This window comes from Staurois parvus, unplaced genomic scaffold (assembly GCF_062004578.1).
Source record: "Staurois parvus isolate SC_StPar_1 unplaced genomic scaffold, SC_StPar_1.0 ptg001462l, whole genome shotgun sequence".
NCBI lineage: Eukaryota > Metazoa > Chordata > Amphibia > Anura > Ranidae > Staurois > Staurois parvus.
In genome coordinates, this window is record NW_028319258.1 from 918,771 (window position 1) to 943,686 (window position 24,916).

General features: G+C 43.2%; 1 protein-coding gene across 1 annotated transcript in view; it reads left to right on the top strand.

The window, feature by feature from the left end:
* Window positions 1-24,608, top strand: part of LOC149435845 (interferon-induced very large GTPase 1-like) — a 38,908-nt gene extending 14,300 nt beyond the window's left edge. The window contains exons 6-12 of the mRNA XM_089662383.1: window positions 783-875; window positions 1,321-1,437; window positions 6,506-6,616; window positions 10,877-11,221; window positions 11,598-11,729; window positions 16,597-16,662; window positions 18,079-24,608. Of these exons, the coding sequence (XP_089518509.1) occupies window positions 783-875; window positions 1,321-1,437; window positions 6,506-6,616; window positions 10,877-11,221; window positions 11,598-11,729; window positions 16,597-16,662; window positions 18,079-22,553 (5,339 nt within the window). The 3' untranslated portion in view covers window positions 22,554-24,608. The remainder of the gene's footprint in view (window positions 1-782; window positions 876-1,320; window positions 1,438-6,505; window positions 6,617-10,876; window positions 11,222-11,597; window positions 11,730-16,596; window positions 16,663-18,078) is intronic.
* The last annotated feature ends 308 nt before the right edge of the window (window positions 24,609-24,916 follow it).

Below are 24,916 nucleotides of genomic sequence, written 5' to 3' on the forward strand. Positions count from 1 at the left end.
GAATGTGGCATGGTTGTTGGTGCCAGACTGGCTTCCCCTGTGGTCCCCTTCCTCTTGGGCCACAACGACCCTCCTACTGGTCCTGGCTTTCCTTCCCTTTGACTTTGAATGTGGCTTGGTTGTTGGTGCCAGACGGGCTTCCCCTGTGGTCCCCTTCCTCTGGGGCCACAACGATCCTCTTACTGGTCCTTGCTTTCTTTCCCCTTGACTTTGAATGTGGGTTGGTTGTTGGTGCCAGACGGGCTGCTCTGAGTATTTCAAAAACTATTGATCTCCTGGGATTTTCCTGCACAACCATCTCTAGGGTTTACAGAGAATGGTCCGAAAAATATCCAGTGAGCGGCAGCTGTGTGGAGGAAAATGACTTGTTGGTGTCAGAGGTCAGAGGAGAACGGGCAGACTGGTTCCTAATGATAGAAAGGCAACAGTAACTCAATATGCACCAAAATCTCTGAGGAATGTCTCCAACACCTTGTTGGATCTATGCCATGAAAAATGAAGGCAGTTCTGAAGGCAAAAGGGGGTTCAACCCGGTACTAGCAAGGTGGACCTAATAAAGTGGCCGGTGAGTGTGTGTTGAAAACTATAGACCCAGACTTACTGGAACCCTTTTGATGTCACACATGGATGGTCATGTCTATGTACTGTGTCTTGTGTATTTCTCTGCTTATTGTACTTGTTGAATCTTTCTATAAATAAAGAATGCATAAAAAATAATCATAAAGTGTAAGCTATACTTTCCAAACTGAATAATCAAATTAGTTTCTTAAACTCATCCTCAGGATCTGATGTTCAAGAAAAGTTACCACTGATGAAGAAGAACCAGGAGAGTGACAAGAGGACATCAACGGGGAGTGGGGTTCATCCAGTCTCAGGTATGGGGGGACGTAGCTTCCTGTTTGGGTTACAGAACATATTTTAATTGCATCTCTAGTCATTTCTTTTAGTTTTCAATGAACTGGGGAACCCCCGTCAAGTATTAATTGCTGTCTGTCCTAGTGATCTTTGTCTTTGGTATAGTGATGGGATGTCAGATGCTCTACAGGCTTCAATAGAACAGAGAGTGAAGAACTTTTTTCAATGAGGACAACTGTCTATGGGATCATTTCCTATCATTTTGGTGAGATTTCCTCTCACTTCTTGTTGTGTCTCCAGAACTGGAAGTGAAGAAAAGTCTCCGCAATGGGAAAGCAAAAAGAAAACTTGAAGAGTTGTAACCATTCCCTTCTCTATGCCAGAGATATACTTTAATTCTGCTCTTCCTGTAGAATTATGAAACCTCTCCATAATTCTGTATACTGGTATTTCTTACCCCTGCAGCAACCTCTCACACTACGAGTAATAGAACGTCATCCCTACAAAGTGAATCTGTAAAGTCGGGACTGAGTCAAGGGGAGCACAGAGCACCATCTAAACCTGTGATCCCAGAGACGGCCAGTAAGTTGGACTTCATCAGAAAATGCAATGACAGCTTTTAAAATGCACAAATGTTCTTTCCATTAAAGTAGACAGTCTTCATTCTGGTGTGCTGGACTTTTAGATGACTAGCTATCCCCATATCCCCATGTTGAGCTATTTAAAGTAGATCTTTAGCTGGCCATAGATAGTTCCTTTTTGTCTGTTCAGCCAGTGGGCTGAACAAAAAAAAAATAAAAAGGAGTAGACTCCTCTGTCCAAACAAACCAGGTGGATGTCCCTGTGAGAAATTCCTCCATCCACACAAACCAGGTGGACATCCCTGTGAGGAGTATTCCTCCATCCACACAAACCAGGTGGACGTCCCTGTGAGGAGGATTCCTCCATCCACACGAACCAGGTGAACGTCCCTGTGAGGAGGATTCCTCCATCCACACAAACCAGGTGGACGTCCCTGTGAGGAGTATTCCTCCATCCACACAAACCAGGTGGATGTCCCTGTGAGGAGGATTCCTCCATCCAAACAAACCAGGTGGATGTCCCTGTGAGGAGGATTCCTCCATCCATACAAACCAGGTGGAATACACTAATCAGTGACTGCAGCCAATTGCTGATGCTGACTGATAAAGGTTTTACAACATTCCCGTTTGACAGAAGCCAATCTAACAATCGACTTCTGTTGAGAAGGGTCAACCACACATCCCCTACTGTCCTACTACCAACTATGGCCACCTTATGTATGAACACCTGACCATCACACCTATATAAGAGTTTTTTGAACAACCGATTCCAAAATCTTGGGCATAAACAGCCTCCACTTCTCTCGGAAGGCTTTCGCGATTTTGGAGTGTATCTGTGGGAATTTGTCTCCATGCTGCACAAACAGCATTTGTCAAGTATTAATGTAGGATGGGAAGATGTGGCTTGAAATCAGGTTTTAAATTCATCCCAAAGGTATTCAGTAGGGTTGAGGTCAGGGCTCTGTGCAGGACACTCCAATTCCCCCGCACCAAGCTGGTCAAACCATGTCCTTATGAAAGTGACTTTGTTAACAGAAGCACAGTCATGTTGGAATAGAAAAGAACCTTTCCCAGGGCGGGGCATCCCTAAACCTGGCCATATACACTCACCAGCCACTTTATTAGGTACACTTTGCTAGTGCCAAGAAAATCTCCCCCACACCAAGACACCACCACCACCAGCCTGAACCATTGATACAAGGCAGGATGGATCCACCACACCATGACACCACCACCACCAGCCTGAACCATTGATACAAGGCAGGATGGATCCACCACACCATGACACCACCACCACCACCAGCCTGAACTGTTCATACAAGGCAGGATGGATCCACCACACCATGACACCACCACCACCAGCCTGAACCATTGATACAAGGCAGGATGGATCCATGCTTTCATGTTGTTTATGCCAAATTCTAACCTTACCATCTGAATGTCACAGCTGTGCCAGTCTGCCCATTCTCCTCTGACATCAACAAGGCATTTTCCTCCACACAACTGCCGCTCACTGGATATTTCTCTTTTTTGGACCATTCTCTGTAAACCCTAGAGACGGTTGTGTGTGAAAATTCCAGTAGATCAGCAGTTTTTGAAATACTCAGACCAGCTCGTCTGGCACCAACAATGATGACAAGTTCAAAGTCACTTTCTTCCCCAGTTTGATGCTTAATTTACACTTCAGCAAGTCGTCTTCATCACGTCTAGATGCCTAAATGCATTGAGTTGCTGCCATGTGATTGGCTGGTTAGCAATTTGTGTTAGCAAGCAATTGAACAGGTGGACCTAATAAAGTGGCCAGTGAGTGTATGGTTAGATTTTTATTTGAACATTCAAATAAAAATCATTCATCAGAATATTCTTTCTTGCCATCGTTGAATCAGCTGATTTTGTTCTGAGCCCCTAAAATTTTCTCCAGACCTGCTACTTAAATGGAATCCCAGATGTATTAAATAGGCTTCAGTACAATATGTTCAAACAAAAACCATTCAGTTAAAATTTCATTCATTTTAGAAAAATTTTCCATCCTGCTTCTTTGAATTTTCTTATTACTACAGTAAAAAATAAAGTTGATTTGACTCCCAATACCTATTATAAAATCCAACATACGTGCTGAAAAGGAAAATTTTTGAGCAAAATTCTACTGGTGCATGGCCAGTTTAAAGTAGGGATGCAGCACTCCAAGCAGAATGCCTGAAATGTGGCTTTAAGGCCCCATACACACTAGGCATTTAGCCCCGGTTCATGGGGCTCCGATGTTTAACCTCAGGTGTAGGGTCTAACATAAGTATGGGATTCTAGAAGAGACAATAAGCCAACTACAAGAGAAGAGGGAATTATGGAAAATATTACTACAAACAGAATGTTGTTACTATGGGCTCTGAAGGATTCTTTTTTTACAATTGATAAAATTTCATCTGGCTACAGGTAGACATGGACCATCTAATGAAACATTACCCTGTGTCCAACTATGGCTTGGTCAGTCTTCAGCTTGTGGTCAGGCTTCTCCAGAATCCTCATCTCTCTGTTCTTGTAAATGACTTGGTTCCTCTACCAGTAGTTTAGACATACAGTTGTGTTCAAAATAATCCTTCTAATAGCTTTTATTTCCATCCACACAAATGCATTGGGAACACAACACATTCTATTCCAAATCAAAACATGAAGAAAAATACATCAAATTTGTGTTGTTCCTCTAAAAAAATAGAAGAAAAGTGAATATTAGACGGTTCCAAAAAATCGCAGTGTTTGTATTCTTCTTTACAAACTCAAACATTCACTATATAAACTGAGAAATGTTTGAAGATTTTGCTTTCCTTTGAATGACTTCATGAATATTTGGTTGTAGTCGCACTGCTTCTGAGAACTGCTGTACATCTGTGTTGCATGGAGTCCCCCAACTTCTGGCCCCTGTGATCAGGTATTCCAGCCCAGGATGATTGGACCACATTCCACAGTTCTTCTCTATTTCTTGGTTTTGCCTCAGAAACGGCATTTTTGATGTCACCCCACAAGTCTTCTATTGGATTAAGATCCGGGGATTGGGCTGGCCACTCCATAACGTCCATCTTGTTGGTCTGGAACCAAGATGTTGCACGTTTACTGGTGTGTTTGGGGTCGTTGTCTTGTTGGAACACCCATTTCAAGGGCATTTCCTCTTCAGCATAAGGCAGCATGACCTCTTCAAGTATTCTGATGGATTCAAACTGATCCATGATCCCTGGTATGCGATAAATAGGCCCAACACCGTAGTATGAGAAACATCCCCATATCATGATGCTTGCACCACCATGCTTCACGGTCTTCACAGTGTACTGTGGCTTGAATTCAGTGTTTGGGGGTCGTCTGACAAACTGTCTCCGCCCACTAGACCCAAAAAGAACGATCTTACTTTCATCAGTCCAGAAAATGTTGCGCCATTTCTCTTTAGGCCAGTCAATGTGCTCTTTGGCAGATTGTAACCTCTTCAGCACACGTCTTTTTTCCACCAGTGGGACTTTGCGGGGACTTCTTGCAGATAGCTTGGCTTCACATAGGCGTCTTCTAATTGTAACAGTCCTCACAGGGAACGTCACACCTTCTTTCATCTTCCTGGAGCTGATTGTTGGCTGAGTCCGCCCCATTTTGGCTATTCTATCCATTCCAATGGTAGTTTTTTGCTTTCTTCCACGTCTTTCAGGTTTTGGTGCCATTTTAAAGCATTTGCCATCATTTTAGCTGAGCAGCCGATCATTTTCTGCACTTCTTTATATGTTTCCCCTCTCCAATCAACCTTTTAATCAAGGTACGCTGTTCTTCTGAACAATGTCTGGAACGACCCATTTTCCTCAGAATTTCAGAGAGAAATGCACTGTAACCGGCATGTACAACATTTGCTGCCTTCCTTCCCTAAATAAGGGCAATAATTGCCACCTGTTTTTCAAAGAATGAATGACCTCACTAATAGAACTCCACACTGCTATTATTTTGAACACGCCCCTTTCAATGAGTGATTCAATGACACAGAATCAGCAGCATGCATGTCATGACTGTCGGGTCTGTTGGATTTCTATTACTCTACTACACCTGCTAGGAAATTATTTGCCATGTAGAAATGTCATTTCTACCAAAAACAGTGATTGATCCGGTTAGTGATGTCTGACTGCTATTATTTTGAACACAACTGTATCTTAAGATCATAAATTATAGAATGATTTTAAAAAAATTGCCACCCTCCTTTGACCTTTTTATAAGTACATTCAATACATTTGCAGTGGCTACTGTAACTATGATGTGATCACCAAATAAAGCTTTGGACCCATTTTGGGGATCCTTGGTCTGCTGGTGACATACTTCTAGCTTAGGCAGTGTTCGGTTAACAGACGGTGGTCATTGCAGCTCCCATTTATATTTTGTAATGGAACCGGACCCCGACTGCACTAGGGTATTTCCGTTAGACTCCCGCTTCCCTGTCCGAACACAGATCCACGGACACCACCGCTGGCCATACAAGACGAAACAGCACCAGACTCGTCTTAAAACAGGAAGTGGACTGCTTTATTTTAACATAGATACAAGATATATACACAGGGCGGGGAAATACACCCAGTAACAGGAAACACATTGGCAGGCCGTCCCATCAGGAGGAAGGGCTGCCGGAAACACCCCCCCCACCAAGCCAGTACAAACACATAATAGAACAATGGGATACACCACTTGGCAGTAGACAATACACAAACCCATACATCCCATAATAGTTTGCTGGCCAGCAAGACACAATAGAACAATAGGACCACATGGCAGTAAACAATGAACAACCCCCACACCCCACCTATACATGTCTACACAATATTAGGACAGACCACCCTGTACCCCTAACAGGCACAGGGTGACTTATACATAATAGGGATATGAGGAGCTGAGACAGGGGTCTCCCCACCTCTCCAAAGGGGGCTGTGTTCCATGGGCCCCCCACCCAAAGTCACTCCCGTCACATATTTACAGCCAGTTTTAGAAGCATATGTGCTGGGAATATTGTGCTGGAACTTTTATAAGTACATGTCTCAGACAAGCCCTTCATCCAACAGGCAACGTCCATGGAGCTTCTGGAAAGAGAACCCAGAGTGACAGACATTCAGAGAGATCATCGAGCAGATCCCAATCCTCATCTGGAAATGGCACACAATCTGCACCAGCAGGTACCTGTCCCACTATGTATTATACAAATGGAATGTAAAATGTATGTACTGGGCCTTGAAAAAGAATTTGTACCTCTTGAAATTTTCCACATTTTGTCACGTTACAACCAAAAACGTAAATGTATTTTATTGGGATTTTATGTGATAGACCAACACAAACTGGCACATAATTGGGAAGTGGAAGGAAAATGAGAAATGGTTTTCAACATTTTTTACAAATTAATATCTAAAATGTGTGGCGTGCGTTTGTATTCAGCCCCCTGGAGTCAATACTTTGTAGGACCCCCTTTGGCTGCAGTTCCAGCTGCAACTCTTTTTGGGGACGTCTCTCCCAGCTTTGCACATCTAGAGAGGGACATTTCTGCCCATTCTTCTTTGCAGAATCGCTCAAGCTCTGTCAGATTGGATGGAGAGCGTCTGGGAACAGCAATTTTCAAGTCTTGTCTCAGATTCTCCATTGGATTTGGGTCTGGACTGTGACTGGGTCATTCTAACACATGAAGATGCTTTGATCTAAACCATTCCATTGTAGATCTGGCTGGATGAGACCCCAAAAGACTTGCAGCTAGAATTGAAGCGAAAGGGGGTCCTACAAAGTATTGACTTCGGGGGGCTGAATGCAAATGCACATTTCACAGATTTATTGGTCACAAATGTTGAAAACCATTTCTCATTTTCCTTCCACTTCACAATTATGTGCCACTTTGTGTTGGACTATCACATCCAATCCCAATAAAATACATTTACCTTTTGAAGTTGTAACATGACAACATGGGAACATTTCAAGGGGCATGAATACTTTTTGAAGGCACTGTATGTATGTGTATATATGTGTGTGTGTGTGTATATATATATATATATACAGTCAGGTCCATAAATATTGGGACATCGACACAATTCTAACATTTTTGGCTCTATACACCACCACAATGGATTTGAAATGAAACAAACAAGATGTGATTTAACTGCAGACTGTCAGCTTTAATTTTAGGGTATATACATCCAAATCAGGTGAACGGTGTAGGAATTACAACACTTTGCATATGTGCCTCCCACTTCTTAAGGGACCAAAAGTAATGGGACAGAATAATAATCATAAATCAAACTTTCACTTTTTAATACTTGGTTGCAAATCCTTTGCAGTCAATTACAGCCTGAAGTCTGGAACGCATAGACATCACCAGACGCTGGGTTTCATCCCTGGTGATGCTCTGCCAGGCCTCTACTGCAACTGTCTTCAGTTCCTGCTTGTTCTTGGGGCATTTTCCCTTCAGTTTTGTCTTCAGCAAGTGAAATGCATGCTCAATCGGATTCAGGTCAGGTGATTGACTTGGCCATTGCAGAACATTCCACTTCTTTCCCTTAAAAAACTCTTTGGTTGCTTTTGCAGTCTGCTTTGGGTCATTGTCCATCTGCACTGTGAAGCGTCCAATGAGTTGTGAAGCATTTGGCTGAATATGAGCAGATAATATTCCCGAAACACTTCAGAATTCATCCGGCTGCTTTTGTCAGCAGTCACATCATCAATAAATACAAGAGAAGCAGTTCCATTGGCAGCCATACATGCCCACGCCATGACACTACCACCACCATGCTTCACTGATGAGGTGGTATGCTTAGGATCATGAGCAGTTCCTTTCCTTCTCCATACTCTTCTCTTCCCATCACTCTGGTACAAGTTGATGTCGGTCTCATCTGTCCATAGGATGTTGTTCCAGAACTGTGAAGGCTTTTTTAGATGTCGTTTGGCAAACTCTAATCTGGCCTTCCTGTTTTTGAGGCTCACCAATGGTTTACATCTTGTGGTGAACCCTCTGTATTCACTCTGGTGAAGTCTTCTCTTGATTGTTGACTTTGACACACATACACCTACCTCCTGGAGAGTGTTCTTGATCTGGCCAACTGTTGTGAAGGGTGTTTTCTTCACCAGGGAAAGAATTCTTCGCTCATCCACCACAGTTGTTTTCCGTGGTCTTCCGGGTCTTTTGGTGTTGCTGAGCTCACCGGTGCATTCCTTCTTTTTAAGAATGTTCCAAAAAGTTGTTTTGGCCACACCTAATGTTTTTGCTATCTCTCTGATGGGTTTGTTTTGTTATTTCAGCCTAATGATGGCTTGCTTCACTGATAGTGACAGCTCTTTGGATCTCATCTTGAGAGCTGACAGCAACAGATTCCAAATGCAAATAGCACACTTGAAATGAACTCTGGACCTTTTATCTGCTCATTGTAATTGGGATAATGAGGGAATAACACACACCTGGCCATGGAACAGCTGAGAAGCCAATTGTCCCATTACTTTTGGTCCCTTAACAAGTGGGAGGCACATATGCAAACTGTTGTAATTCCTACATTGTTCACCTGATTTGGATGTAAATACCCTCAAATTAAAGCTGACAGTCTGCAGTTACAGCACATCTTGTTCGTTTCATTTCAAATCCATTGTGGTGGTGTATAGAGCCAAAAATGTTAGAATTGTGTAGATGTTCCAATATTTATGGACCTGACTGTATATATGCACTGTATATGTTTACGTAGGGCCAGGGGCGGACTGACAACTCATGGGGCCCCTGTGTCCTTGCCCAAACTCAAAAAAGCCTATGAAAAAGGTACCAGGGGCATCTCATGGGGCCTCTACTGACCCCGGGCCCTCAGGCAGTGCCCGAGTTTCCAAATGGTCAGTTCGCCCCTGCGTAGGGCACTCTAGTTATAGGCGTTGGGATGGGTCAGCCTGGGAATGAGGTAGTGAGTTCACCTCAGGACAGGGGCTGGGAGGCTCTACAGGTCAGGGCTTCTGGAGCCCTCTCACCCTTTCACAAACTGCTAAAACGTTCTGGAAGAGGGGAAAAGGAAGGACGGAGGCTCAGATTTGCATGTTTAGGTGAACTTGTCCAATCTCCAGGCAGGAGGCCAGGCATGGTGGCCAAGGGCAAACCTTAAATGTGGCAGAGTCTGTGCAGCAGGGGAGTTTGTTGGAGTGAGGTGGAAGCTGGACTGTGAGAAGGTGCTGGAGTGTGAAGATTAGGATAGAGCCCCAGAGAAGGGACCCTATCTACAGGCTGGATGCTGGACAGAAGGATCTCCACTGTCCAAAGTCTCCTAGGGAGGACATCCTGTGCAGTAGGAAAGGAGTCAGCTCAGCATAAGGCCTGAAAGCAGCTACCAACCCACCACACTGACAGGACAGCACAGTGTGAGCACTTCTACATCCCCGGGGCCAGATAAAGGAAGAGGGCGGTCAGGTGCAACAAACAACTAGTTCTGATCTGGGACTACCTAATTGTTAGATCTTGGAATCCCTTGCCAGGGATACCCTCAGTGCAGCCGGGTGAAGAGGAAGATTCATTTGGGGTCTGAGAAGGTACATCAAGGAGACTTCATTGCTCCTTAAAAAGACAGTGCTACTCTATTTTTGATGATCCACATTTGTGTACAGTTCCTACAAAGTTTGTCCTCTGGTTTGCAGTTCCTTTGGCATCTCATATACTCCTAGTCCCCATCCAAATTGGACAGTACAATGGCTAAATGGTTAGTTATTCCACCTGGCAACACTCGGGTCGTTTGTTCGAATCCCAACCACGGCACCACCTGCCTAGAGTTTTTGTATTCTCCCTGTGCCTGTGTGGGTTTCCTATGGGTACTCCATTTTCCTCCCACACTCCAAAGACATGCTGTGTGTGTAGATGTGGAAAAATGCATGTTGCCTGGCCATGCAAAGCTTAGGGGGACCCAATCAAACTCAGCAGCTCCTGCGGGAGAAGCACTACATATAGTATATATGTTACATTTATTCCTAAATTATTTCTTAATACTATATTTGTATCAGACAATTTTATCATTCATCTACTGGCTGCAGCAAAGTCTGCAAGCAAAGAACATTTATTTCCTGAATGAAGGCTTCAGCTTGCATGTGATCGCTTCATCAAAGCTGACATAGTAATCACATGGTCAGGAACCACTCTGATTGGTTCCCAGTCCTTAGTGGGGATTGCAGCTTTCACACACAGCTGGGTTTGCCAGACAGGAGCCGTGCAGTGTTGGCTGTTAGCTGTCATAGGAATGACGTCAATAGATGTATCCTTGGCACAGGGCATTGTGCTGAGTAATGGTATTACACGGATTGTGAATAGGGGTTCAAATAAACCTACTGGGAAAAAATCCAACCCATCCCCCTTTCCTCACTCTGTACTAGGACCCTCTAGTACTTTTACATTTATATTATTTCTACTTTTTTTTTCTTTCACCGTGAATTTGGTTATGAAGATCAACTTCCAGAAAACAAGCCCCAAAAACATGACGATGAACGGGATTCCAAAAGACGTTCTATGGAACTGTACGAGGGTTCCTCAGTGGACATTCCAGGATATCACCAACCAATCAATGAAAGGGATTCCAAAAGACATTCTATGGAACAGTACGAGGGTTCCTCAGTGGACATTCCAGTATATGACCAACCATTCAATGAAAGGGATTCTATTAGACATCCTATGGAACTGTCCGAGGGTTCCTCAGTGGACATGTCGGAAAATGACCAACAAATCAACACAACAAATGTTTTGGAAAAAAAACAAGATTCCAGAGGAGGCCCAGACAGGAGCTCACAAAGAGGTAACACTGGAGGAAACTGTCTCTGATGATTAGTTAAAAAGAGTCAAAAATTACAACCTCCAAAATTCATCTGTTCTTTTTTTTTTTTTTTTTTTTATTCCTGTGTCCCGAAACCATTTATTATGTTCTTCATTCTGCTCTAGATCTATTTTTTTTTTTCTCATGTCAAAAGAAACCGTTTTTCCCTCATGTAAGCTTGTCTATGCCATATCTGCATCTTCATGTTATTACAAAAAAATACACAAATTAATAAATATATTAATTAACAATTAAATAATGGAACAAATGTATAAATCCATAGACCAAAAACAATTTTCTGCAATGGAATACACAAGACAATCTGACCTTATTTATGTTTTTTTTTTCTTTTACATAGAATTTGGTTATGAATATCAAGTTCCAGAAAAAAAGCCCAAAAAAGATGATGATGAACAGGATTCGATAAGTCGTCCTATGGAACTGGAAGCCGTAGTCAGTGTGGAATCATATCTATCAGAAGTCGGTTATGGTGAGATGAATTATTCTTCCAGGCTGATATTCCCATCTCTGGACTCTTTTGTTACATTCAGATATAAATCTCTTTAGGCTGTAGATATAGAGATGGTGAATACAGAAAGAGAATGCGTTAAAGTGATACTAAAGGTTCATTTTTTCTTTTGTAAAATAACAATGTTATACTTACCTGCTCTGTGTAATGGTTTTTCACAGAGCAGCCTGGATCCTTCTCCCCTGCCGGCGCTCCAGGCTCTTTCTTTCTGTCGGGTGCCCCTATAGCAAGCAACTTCCTATGGGGGCACCTGAGCAGGCGTGTTCCCAAGTTGATGCTCCGTGTGTCCATTCAAACATGGAACTGTGGCTTGGTCCCCTCTCCCTCCGCATTGGCTGACTGGCTGTGATTAACAGCAGTGGGAGCCAATGGCTCTAGCTTGCTGTGTCAGGCAATGAGGAGGCAGAGACCTGGGATAGCCGAGGCTGTCGTGCACATCGATGGATCGTGATCGGGCTCTGGTGAGTATTAGGGGGGCTGGGGGGATGCTGCACACATAGAATGCATGAAGGTAAAAAAACCTTGAGTCTTTACAACCATTTTAAAGTGTTACTAAACCCTGGACCCTGCATTCACTATATCTGGTCTCCCCGGACCCTGCATTCACTATATCTGCTCTCCCTGGACCCTGCATTCACTATATCCGCTCTCCCCGGACCTCGCATTCACTATATCTGCTCTCCCCGGACCCCGCATTCACTATATCTGCTCTCCCCGGACCCTGCATTCACTATATCTGCTCTCCCCGGACCCCGCATTCACTATATCCGCTCTCCCCGGACCCCGCATTCACTATATCCGCTCTCCCCGGACCCCGCATTCACTATATCTGGTCTCCCCGGACCCTGCATTCACTATATCCACTCTCCCCGGACCCAGCATTCACTATATCTGGTCTCCCCGGACCCTGCATTCACTATATCTGGTCTCCCCGGACCCTGCATTCACTATATCTGCTCTCCCTGGACCCTGCATTCACTATATCTGCTCTCCCTGGACCCCGCATTCACTATATCCGCTCTCCCCGGACCCCGCATTCACTATATCTGGTCTCCCCGGACCCTGCATTCACTATATCCGCTCTCCCCGGACCCCGCATTCACTATATCTGGTCTCCCCGGACCCTGCATTCACTATATCCGCTCTCCCCGGACCCTGCATTCACTGTATCCGCTCTCCCTGGACTCTGCATTCACTATATCTGGTCTCCCCGGACCCTGTATTCACTATATCTGGTCTCCCCGGACCCTGCATTCACTATATCCGCTCTCCCTGGACCCCGCATTCACTATATCTGCTCTCCCCAGACCCCACATTTACTATATCCGCTCTCCCCAGACCCTGCATTCACTATATCCGCTCTCCCCGGACCCCGCATTCACTATATCCGCTCTCCCCGGACCCCGCATTCACTATATCCGCTCTCCCCAGACCCTGCATTCACTATATCCGCTCTCCCCAGACCATGCATTCTCTATATCCTCTCTCCCCGGACTCCGCATTCACTATATCCGCTCTCCCCGGACCCTGCATTCACTATATCCGCTCTCCCCGGACCCAGCATTCACTATATCCGCTCTCCCCAGACCCTGCATTCACTATATCCGCTCTCTCCGGACCCCGCATTCACTATATCCGCTCCCCCGGACCCCGCATTCACTATATCCGCTCTCCCCGGACCCTGCATTCACTATATCTGCTCTCCCCGGACCCTGCATTCACTATATCCGGTCTCCCCGGACCCTGCATTCACTATATCCGCTCCCCCGGACCCCGCATTCACTATATCCGCTCTCCCCGGACCCTGCATTCACTATATCTGCTCTCCCCGGACCCCGCATTCACTATATCCGCTTTCCCTGGACCCCGCATTCACTATATCCGCTCTCCCCGGACCCTGCATTCACTATATCCACTCTTCCATAGTACACAGAACATGGAAATGCAATTATTTTAGTAAATATAAACTGCCAAATACCTTTTCTCATCAGTAGTATACAGCAGTCTTGTAACTTCTATCAGTGTCCAGCGGAGCACTAGTCAGAGCTTGTAGAATTAGCTTTCATTCTAGGAGAATTCAGAACCCCTGACCTGTGTCTGGACAGTGCTGATTGGCCCTGTGCTGATCGCATGCAACCCCCCGCCCCCAAGAAAAAAAAAACAAAAACCTCTCTAGCAATACACACCAAACTGAGCATGTGCAGAGTGACTCCACGCAATATGTCTTATCAGGAGATAAGAGGGGGACACTGGAAGAAGGGGAGGAGCAGAGAAGACAGGATCAAACAGCCCTTTTACACAATGCAGAGGATTAACCCCTTAGGTTCCACAGTGAGTATAACAAGCATGCTTTACTGCATCTACAGACTGATTGTACTGTTGTGGGTTTAGTAACACTTTAAGGCTGGGACACATGGGCTGAAAATCGGCTGGTATATTGGCTGGTTCATCAGAAACCAGTCAACATTCAGCCCCTGTATACAGCAGAAGCCCGCCTATCATCCAGCTTCTGTCAAACGGCCAAGCTGCAAAACCAGCAGCCAATCGGTGTCCGATCAGCACTTGCAGCCAATGGCTGGTGTGCTTTGGCGGGGGAAAGCCCCCCATTCAGAACACAATAGCTCAGCGGGGAGATCCCTGTACTAAGATCACATAGTTGGTACCGCAAGCTCCTCCTTGTTTTGTTCAGCCCTCTGGGTTGAATGAAAAGAATTTCCCACAGGCTGTTATGGAGTGGAGTTTAGGATCTTTGGCAAACAAAAAATAATGTTTTTATGCTCCATTTTACTGATATTACAGGGTCTGTGTTCTGTATGACTGTCAGGCGTTTGCACAGCCGTCCCGAATAATCCCCGTAATTTGTGTAATGTGTTTACTTCCTATGATCATCAGTTCCATCTAGTGGCCATAACCTGGTATTTCTCTAAAATACTCCAATCAGCAAAACACCACATTACTGCCACTAGATGGAGCTGAAAGCCATAGAAAATAAACATATTACACAAATGATGGGGATTATTCATAACAGATGTATGATTTTTTTTTTGTTTTTTTATAAATAGACCCCTTAGTCTAGAAAAATCTATACTGAGAATATTATGTACCTAAAGACTAGAGAATTCTCTCCTTCCTCATATACAATCCCTGTAAAGTCTAGCATTACACAGGAGTATCAGAACAGTATATTTATGTAGCTGATGCAGCGCCTCACATATACTGTATATTGTACATTCACATCAGTCCTATCCTCAAGGAGCTTACAGACTAAGGTCTCTGACTCATATAAACTCACCGGCCACTTTATTAGGTCCACCTGTTCAATTGCTTGGTAACACAAATTGCTAATCAGCCAATCACATGGCAGCAACTCAATGCATTTAGGCATCTAGACGTGGTGAAGACAACTGGCTGAAGTTCAAACAGAGCGTCAGAATGGGGAAGAAAGGGGATTTAAGTGACTTTGAACGTGGCATGGTTGATGGTGCCAGACAGGTTTGTTTGTGCATTTCAAAAACTGCTGATCTACTGGGATTTTCATGCACAACCATCTCTAGGGTTTATAGAGAATGGTCCGAAAAAGAGAAAATATCCAGTGAGTGGCAGTTGCGTGGAGGAAAACGCCTTGTTGATGTCAGAGGTCAGAGGAGAATGGGCAGACTGGTTCCAGATGATAGATGATTGACTCATGTCGATATGGACCAACATCTCTGAGGAATGTTTCCAACACCTTGTTGAATCTACACCACAAAGAATTAAAGTGATTCTAAAGGCATAGTTTTTTTTTTTTAAATAACAAACATGCCTATACTTACCTGCTCTTCTCAGGTCCCCCGCAGGCTCTCCTGGCCCCTCCCTTCTGTTAGGTGCCCCCAAAGCGAGCAGCTTGCTATGGGGGCACCCACTGCTCTGTGTATCCATTCACGGAAGCTTGGCCCTGCCCTCTTTCTTCTCATGTGATTGGCAGCAATGGCTCCTGCTGCTGTCTCAGCCGATGAGAAGAGGGAGTCCCAAGATAATGTCCGCTGATGTGAAAAATGCCAAGCCAGAGGAACATTTCTCGAACAGCTGAATGAAATGACCAAAGTATCTGCAAGAACGGAGAACAAAGGTGGAGTCAAAGCCTTCTCTGACATCATACACTGTGACATTGAGAGTAACTCCTGGTACATTCCTGGATTGTGGCATGGTGTACCCCCTATGGCTTCCATTAATTATGGTTACAGTGAAAATGTTCAGGAGCTACAAAAGTCTATAACTAGGTATCTAAAGTCTATGCCGGGAAAGCCACAAGATATCAGACAGTTCACAGAGTGGATGAGAAGTTTGTGGGAAGCAGTAAAACATGAAAAATGTGTCCTCAGTTTCAGAAACCTCTTGGTCACTGAGGCCTACAACCAACTCTGCATCCAGTACTCAGACTGGGAATGGAGCTGCGGCTCATCCCTGCACTCTCTCTCTTCTCATTGGCTCACTTGCTGTGATTGACAGCAATGGCTCCCACTGCTGTCTCAGCCAATGAGAAGAGGTAGTCCCGAGATAGCCGAGACTCCAGTGCACATCGCTGGATCAAGAGGGGGCTTAGGTGAGTATTGGGGGGGGGGGGCTAGGGGGAATAATGCACAGAGAAAGTTTTTTACCGTCATACATAGAATGCATGAAGGTAAAAAACGTTCAGCCTGTACAACCACTTTAAGTCAGTTTTGAAGGCAAAAGAGGGTCCTACCCGATACTAGCAAGGTGCACCTAACAAAGTGGCCAGAGAGTGTACATACACATACTAGGGCCAATGTATACAGGAGACCATTAATCTACCAGCATGTCTTTGCAGTGTCGTGGGAAACCGAAGAACCTGAAGGAAAGCCACGCAAGTACAAGGAGAACACGCAAACTCCAGGTAGGTACTGTCTTGGTTGTGATTGGTGTGTCTTGGTTGTGTCGCCCAGAAGAGCTAACCACTACTCCACTGAGCTACCTGGCTTTTTTACATTATTATTATACAGGATTTATGGCGCCAACAGTTTGCTCAGCGCTTTACAATATAACGGAAGACAATACAGCAACAATACAGTTCAATACAAGAGGGATTTGAGGGCCTGATCCTGGGAGCTTACAATCTAGTAGGGAGATAATTATATATTAGGTACCATTACATTAAAGAAGTGTCTAAAAACCTGTTGTTGTATTAGCGGGGATGTGGGCAGTTGGTCACATGACCAATGGTAACATACCGATCACATGATCTTCACATATCTTAAAGGATAGATATTTAAACTGGGGTAGCCTATCGGCAGCCAGTGGCAGGTCTCCACTTCAAGAATGTGCTTTGAGTTTTCCAGGAATTAGCTTTAATGCAGAACTTATTCATGCACACACGTTTGATGAGTGGTTCTCAACCTGCCCACCTTCCTTCTCCTGGGTCTCTAGCCAGCTTTGGATACCCTAACCTCCTACAGTGTTTCCCAGAGTCCATAGTGTCACCCAACCTTCCATATTGCCCACAGTGCCCCCAGGCTCCCTGAGAACCCTCAGCTTCCAGAGTGCCCCCAGACCCCTCCAAAAACTGCATCACTGCTGGGTCACCAAATCTACTGCTGAGTCCCCAACCCACTCCATAACCCCCATCCCCCAACACAATGTCACCCATCAACACCCTGAGCTTTCAAGCATTTCAATACGTTTTGCATTCTCATACTTCTATTGTGTGACTTTAGACTTTATTTGTTACTGTTGAGGTATGGAAGGTTTTGGAAGAAATTACTGAGCCCTGGTCTCAATATTGTTGGGAACCACTGCTCTAGACATTCAAGTTTGAAACAGTGCATGCATACTGGCAAATCTGTGTTTTTTCTGCTTTATCCATGTTTTATGTTATCCACATGCTGTCTCTTCCATTACCTCTCCTCAGTATTAGTGGATGAAGGTGGTGATGAAGGTGGAGCTAACATCTAAATTAAGTTTTCTGCAAGAATTTATTTTTTTCCTGAGTGGACCCCGTTGCGTCCACTTTAATGCTCTTTTATCAGCTTCTTATTATTTTTTTGAGTGCAGATGTCAATCAAATGAGAAGGGAAAACACAGAACTGGACTCTTGTTTTGCAAATGTAGAAGAGGTATGGCAAAGCCATGACCTCTGAGCTGTGCAACCAGTAGAGGTCCAGCCAAGAAGTCAAAAAGAATCCTAGGTAAAGCCTGCACAGCAGCTTGTAAACCTATTAGGAAAGCCACAAGACATATCCCTTTGCAAGTATGCACACATGCTCCATTCTTAACTATCTTTATTTACATCAGCTTTGTATTCTTTCTTTTCAAGATTCGATAAAGAAGATGTTTGTCGAGAAGCTCATGGCTTTAAATGTCACGGCAAGAAACATTTGTTCTCCTGACAGAGACATGGATACAAACTTTGATTTTAACGATGAGGATGCTGATGATTCCATGGATTCTGATGCCTACAACCCCCTGGATGTCTTATGTGATGTTCTGCATAGCTCAGATACCTTCTTACAACAAGAAATCATCACCAAAATGTCCATGTGCCAGTTTGCCGTACCTCTGCTGCTCCCTGATGATGACGGATCACCCCATACCTTCATGTTGTGGGCAATGAGAGATATTGTGAAGAAGTGGAAACCACAGTCATTAGTGAACAGCACAGGGTTTGCAGAAGACAACCTAGTTAACATTCCAATGTCCATGTTCTCGTTCGTCAGACTGGGGAAATGCAGCTTATCAAAGTCAAAACTTTTAAATCAAGTCTTAAGCCCTCCCCAGTTCATTCACAATTATTTTGTCCATAGGGACATGCCTGGTGGAAATGGCCAACGCCTATGTTCAGATGGGCTGGTGGAATTGTCTTACTATTTTCCAGCAGGACGTGGACACTCAGATATTTTTGGAGATCCTTTAGGCTTCATTAACCTGAGAGGGGATCTTGAGTGTCACTTGGAACAGTTTGAGTTATTATCAGAGGTATCATCGGCTGTGTTTGTGTTTATTGAGAGCATTAACGATCAACAATATGACCTTTTATCAAAACTGGTAAGCAATAATTCAAAGTTCTTCTTTATTGTGAACTTGGGAGCTGAAAACAGTGATATTCTTGAATTTCTTAAACGTTTATCAACAACACATAACCTAAACAAAGAGAAATTTATTCTTAAAACCAAAAGGGTCAACGACACACAAGTAGTGAAGACTTTACAGTCAAAGATAAAAGCACTGATAGCAAATACCACGGAAAACATTACTCTAGAGAAAATTGCTCATAGAGCTTCTGAATTAAACTTTGATATTGATGAGAATTTTAGGGAATGTTGGAAAGCAAATAAAGCCGCAACGTCAATCACCAGTGAAATAAAGAATGTACTGGATTATAAAAAGGAAACAATGAAACAACAAGGTGATCTTTGGAAACAGCTTGCTAAGATTGAAAAGGAATTGTGTAGAATGAGAAAACTAGAGGACAGAGATGTGGAAGAATATCAGTCACAGCTTCGGGAAGACCATTTCCAGCTCCGTAAGCAGCAAATAAACCAACAGATGGCGAATGGTGTGAAGCAATTTCTGGCTGCCCTGATATGGTTTACTCCAGCAGAACGAAAAGTATTCCTGAAGTGGCTAAAAATACAACTAGACAAATGTGGAAGACATCAGCTTGCAAAATTAAATGATGAGTTCCGAGAGCTATTGACAGATGTGGCATCAAATGTCCATGCCTTCGCGGAAATTGATCAGAAAATGGCTGATGGTTCTCTAGGTGTTGAACATTTTATACGTGAATTGGGGCAGTTTTATGAAGTAGAACATTCTATAGGGAAACGAAAAATGCTGGGTCTTCCAGAAATAGCTGCTAATCTGTTGTTGGATGGGTTCCCACTGGAGCTGATAGATGGAGATGCTTCCAACATACCTATGCAGTGGATAACTGATATAATGAACGAGCCAAAGCTAAAAAACTGCACAATTAGAGTAATTACTGTCCTAGGAGTGCAAAGTACAGGGAAGTCCACCCTTCTGAACACCATGTTTGGCTTGCATTTACCTACATCAAGTGGACGATGCACACGAGGAGCCTTTATGACTCTCCTTGATGCAAAGAAAAACTTTCAGGAGGATCTGGGCTGTGACTATGTTATGGTGATTGATACTGAAGGATTAAAATCCATGGAATTAGCCTCTCTTGAGGGCAGTTATGAGCATGACAATGAACTGGCCACAGTAGCAGTTGGTTTGAGCGACATTACCATAGTAAACATGGCCATGGAAAATACAGAAGAAATGAAAGACATACTACAGATTGTGATCCATGCCTTTCTTCGGATGAAGGAAGTAGGAAAAAAGTCCAGCTGCCAGTTTGTGCATCAGAATGTAAGCGACGTGTCCGCTCATGTGAAAAACCGCCAAGCCAGAGGAAAATTTCTCGAACAGCTGAATGAAATGACCAAAGTATCTGCAAGAATGGAGAACAAAGGTGGAGTCAAAGCCTTCAGTGACATCATACACTGTGACATTGAGAGTAACTCCTGGTATATTCCTGGATTGTGGCATGGTGTACCCCCTATGGCTTCCATTAATTATGGTTACAGTGAAAATGTTCAGGAGCTAAAAAAGTCTATAACTAGGTATCTAAAGTCTATGCCGGGAAAGCCACAAGATATCAGACAGTTCACAGAGTGGATGAGAAGTTTGTGGGAAGCAGTAAAACATGAAAAATTTGTCTTCAGTTTCAGAAACCGCTTGGTCACTGAGGCCTACAACCAACTCTGCATCCAGTACTCAGACTGGGAATGGAGATTCCAGAAAAAAAGTCACGACTGGATGATTAAGACAGAAACTCTGATCTTTAACCTATCATCTGATCAATTGGGAGCTAAAACATGGGACAATATACACAGAGAAATTAACTGTTTATTGGATGAAGAAGAGCGGGTCATGGCTAGATCTCTAGAAAAGTACTTTACAGATGATTGTGACAATGCCCATCTTTTGGAGATGTTTAAAGGTGATTTCTTCCAAAGCATCAAATATCTCAGGAAAAACCTTGAAAATGGTCTTCTTAGCAAATGTGATCTGACAATCAGCATTCAAAAAGAGAAATGCCAGATCCAAGCTGTACAAGAGAGATATATCAGAATGATCGAAGAAAGAGTGTCAGACCTCATGGACAAAATAAGAAAGAATGAGTATTCAGTAAATGCAGAACAGTTAGAGATAGAATTTGGGACGATATGGAAAGATGCAACATCTACTTTACCACCGACCAAGTTAAAAAAACATAACATTGACCTGGAAATCATTCACCAGCTGAAAAATGACATGGGGTGTGATGACAGTGGTGTTATTCTAACACTAGATAAACTTAAAGGTCTTAGCCAAAAAGACTTCTCCATGAAAAATAAATATCTCCAAGTTTATTCACAGGGAGAAGATGACTGTGCAAAGGATCTTGCCACCTCTATAATGAGAAAATGTAATAAAAAGGTAACAGAAATTGCAAGTTCCAAGACGGACTTTAAAGAAATGTATTCTAAGGAGCTGCTGAAGATGATAAATAATGACCTGAACCGACATAATGTTGAAAATCTTCGGACAACCAAATTGTTTGAGCTGGACCTTAAGCTTTGTGTTTTAGGAAATGCAGCCAAGACGTTTCGGAGAATGCATACAGAGTTTGTTCAGAACAATGATCCTCGAAGCTACCTAGAGGAGATGAAACCTCAATACTTCTCCACATTCATCAACATGTTTGAAAAAAGGAATGAATGTCAAAGAAGGGCCGAACAATTCTGTATGGTGTCTTTATTACCAGCCATCCTGGATCACATCAACAGGTGCCTTGGTAAAGAGATAGTGGATGACATTCTCCAGAAAAACGGCCCTCAGGAATTCAAGAATCGAAAAATCTTACAACAAGAGGTGCTCAAAATATTGCTTGAAAATGGCTCTTCTGACCAATATGCAGAATATGTTAACAACTATGAGAGTTTTATGAAAAGATGGATCTCACAATACCTTACTGACCATTATAACAGTCGGAATATCGTTCATGTACTGCAAACAAATATTTTGCAGAGTCTTTTGGTAAAAATAAAAGAAGCTCTTCATGATAAAAAAACTCTCCAGGCCGAGACTATATTTGACTTCTTGGTTGAGTTTTGTAATGTTTTGAAGAAAGAACTTGTCATTGCACAGAACAGTATAAAAGTCGTCACTTTTGAAAGCAGTTTGAGAACTATTAAGCAGTTTGCAGAAGACATTGAATTGTACCTTTCTGATGTAGAAAAACAGGTTATGCGAGACATAAGCTCACGAAACATAGAAACAACATTTTCCCAGTTGACACTGAAACCTCAGGATGAATTGTTTAGTAAGGTGATGGGGTGTGGCAAGCAGTGTCCTTTCTGTAAAGCCCCCTGTGAAGCTGGAGGAGGGGATCATAAGGAACATTTTGCATCTGTCCATAGACCGAGAGGGTTAGCCAAACATGTCAATGAAGAAACAAATGCTCTTGACCATTCCATATGCTCTTCCAATGTCATTTCTAATAAGACTTTTAGGAATGCAGAAGGGGAACCCCACCCTTACAAAGATTACCGAAGATATTACCCAGACTGGGCGATCTCCCCCGATACAGCTGCCGATGGCTCCGACTACTGGAAGTTTGTTCTGAAGGAGTTCAATAAATCTTTTGCACAACTGTATAATGCTAACCCAGCCAAACTTCCAGAAGACTGGAACAAACTGACAAAGAAACAAGCTCTCATGAACCTGAAGAAAACCCAGTGAGCCAAGAATAGATCATTATATAATCAAATACAGTACAGACTAATCAATAAAGTGATATTAAAGGTTCGGTTAGTTAAAAAAAAAATGTCATAGTTACCTACCCTGTGCAATGGTTTTGCACAGAGCAACCCCAATCCTCTTCTTCTCCAATACCCCACTGGAGCTCCTGGCTCTTCCTCCTTAACCAGTGCCCTCAATAGCAAGCCGCTTGCTATGGGGGCACTGGTGAGTGCTTGTTCCTGAACCCCACTCTATGCATCCATAAGAAACATAAAGCCGCTGCACGGCTCTCTCCTCATTGGCTTACTGGCTGTGATTGACAGCAGCGGGAGCCAATGGCCCTCACTGCTGTCTCAGATAATGAGGAGAGAGAAACCCAGGACAACCGAGGCTCCTGTGCACATTGCTGGATTTAGAGGGGGTTCAGGTGAGTATTAGGGGGGCTGTGCAGGGAGCAGCGCACAGAAGGTTTTTTACCTTCATGCATAGAATGAATGAAGATAGAAAAATCTTCAGCCTTTGCAACCACTTTTATTGTCCAGCCTTAGAGTGTACAGCTCTGAGTGTACAGCTGATCATATATCCCTGAGCACAGGGATATATGATCAGCCATTTCTGGTAAAGCCTCCATTGGTGTCATCTGCTTGCCCTGGAACAAGCAGGGTGGCCGCTTTCGACTTTTTGCCAAGCTGGATGTTAGTGTCAGACCAATATATTTCTAGGTAGCAAAGGGAGGATCAAAATGATAACCCTGCACTTGTAAATAATAGCCAGCATATAAAAAAAAAAAAAAAGATCGGAAGAAAAAAGGCTGCACACCCAGGGGTGAAGTGACAACTCATGGGGTCCCCGGGCAATAGGGGTTCATGGGGCCCCTGTGTCCTTGCCCACACTCAATGCACAACCAAAAAAGCCTATAAAAGGTACCAGGGGCATTTCATGGGGGCCCCCCACTGACCCTGGGCCCTTGGGCAGTGCTTGAGTGATTGAATAGTCAGTCCGCCCCTGTGCACACTTAAAAGGCTTCTGGTGGCACCTCCACTTTTAGATACTGTACGTGGATTCCCCAGCGTTTCCCAATTCCCTTTTTCCCTGATTTTTGACAATAGCCAGCATATGCAGATTCCCTATTTCTCTTCTCACAGGTTAATTTAAAGGAATGCTACGATCATCAAACAATTATTGAGGAATTATTACTATTACTATTTTTATTTTTTTTTTAGCACAGTCATCTCACTTAATCTACTGTATATAAAGTTAGAGATAGATATGAAGGTGGATAATACTGATAGCACAGAGTGCCAGGCCAAGGTCTATTAGCACCCAAGGTCAAATGCCAGAGTTTTATATTGCTCAGTCCCATCTTATATATTTCTATATAAGCCCCCCTACCTGCAACCATTCCCCCTAGAAATATATGTATGTGTGTGTGTATATATATATATATATATATATATATATATATACACTGTATAGCCTAACTGGCTCCAATTTTTGAATTTTTGCACTTTCCTGTGCTGGCAGAGACAGCGTTTTACTAGCAGAGGCACCAAAGATTACCCAACTCAACTGGCAACTACTGATAATCACAGAATTCATTTCCGGCAATCCAGAGATGCATGAACCTTCAGGAGAAGATCTTGTGCACTTAGATTGGTCGTAGAAAAAGTTTAATCCTAACCAAAATTGGTGCCATACGAGCCCCATATTTACACAATCAATGACATTAAATAGGTTTTGTCTTGGTGGGGAGAATCATAGTTGATGCAAATGTTATCTTGAGTAATGTATCAAAATATAAGGCATTGTATATTTGAAAAATGCTTATGAATTAATAGAATGTATACCATGATGTCTTGTTTTTGATTTATACTCTCTACACTGATTTATATGTAATCTTTAAAAAAAAGTAAGGATGGATTTTCATTAAAAAAAAACATTTTTATTCAGCAGAAGACTTGTTAAAATAGTAAATTCTCCTACAAAAAAAAAATATTTAGTCACCTATAATGTTTTCTTGTATAACGACTGGAATAAATGATTTTTTCTTTTGGACTTCAGGTGTTTACCTCTATATGTTCAAACCCAAAAGTTGGTGGTGGACCCAATGTTCAAGCTTTAGATACCCCCATACAAATCTGGAGTATTCAAAGTGAATTGCTGAAACAGCTTAGACTTGTTTTGTTCTGACTAGACTGGTAAATTTGCTGGGGGGATTTTTTGTGTTACATTGTTCTCTGAACTGCCCTGTCCATTCGCACCTTACTTTTCCTAGGTTATACATTGATAAATGCCATTTTGTTTGCTTTTTGGATTTATGCAGATAGACACTTGTGGTGTTCCGCTCCCATTGACTGAGTCTG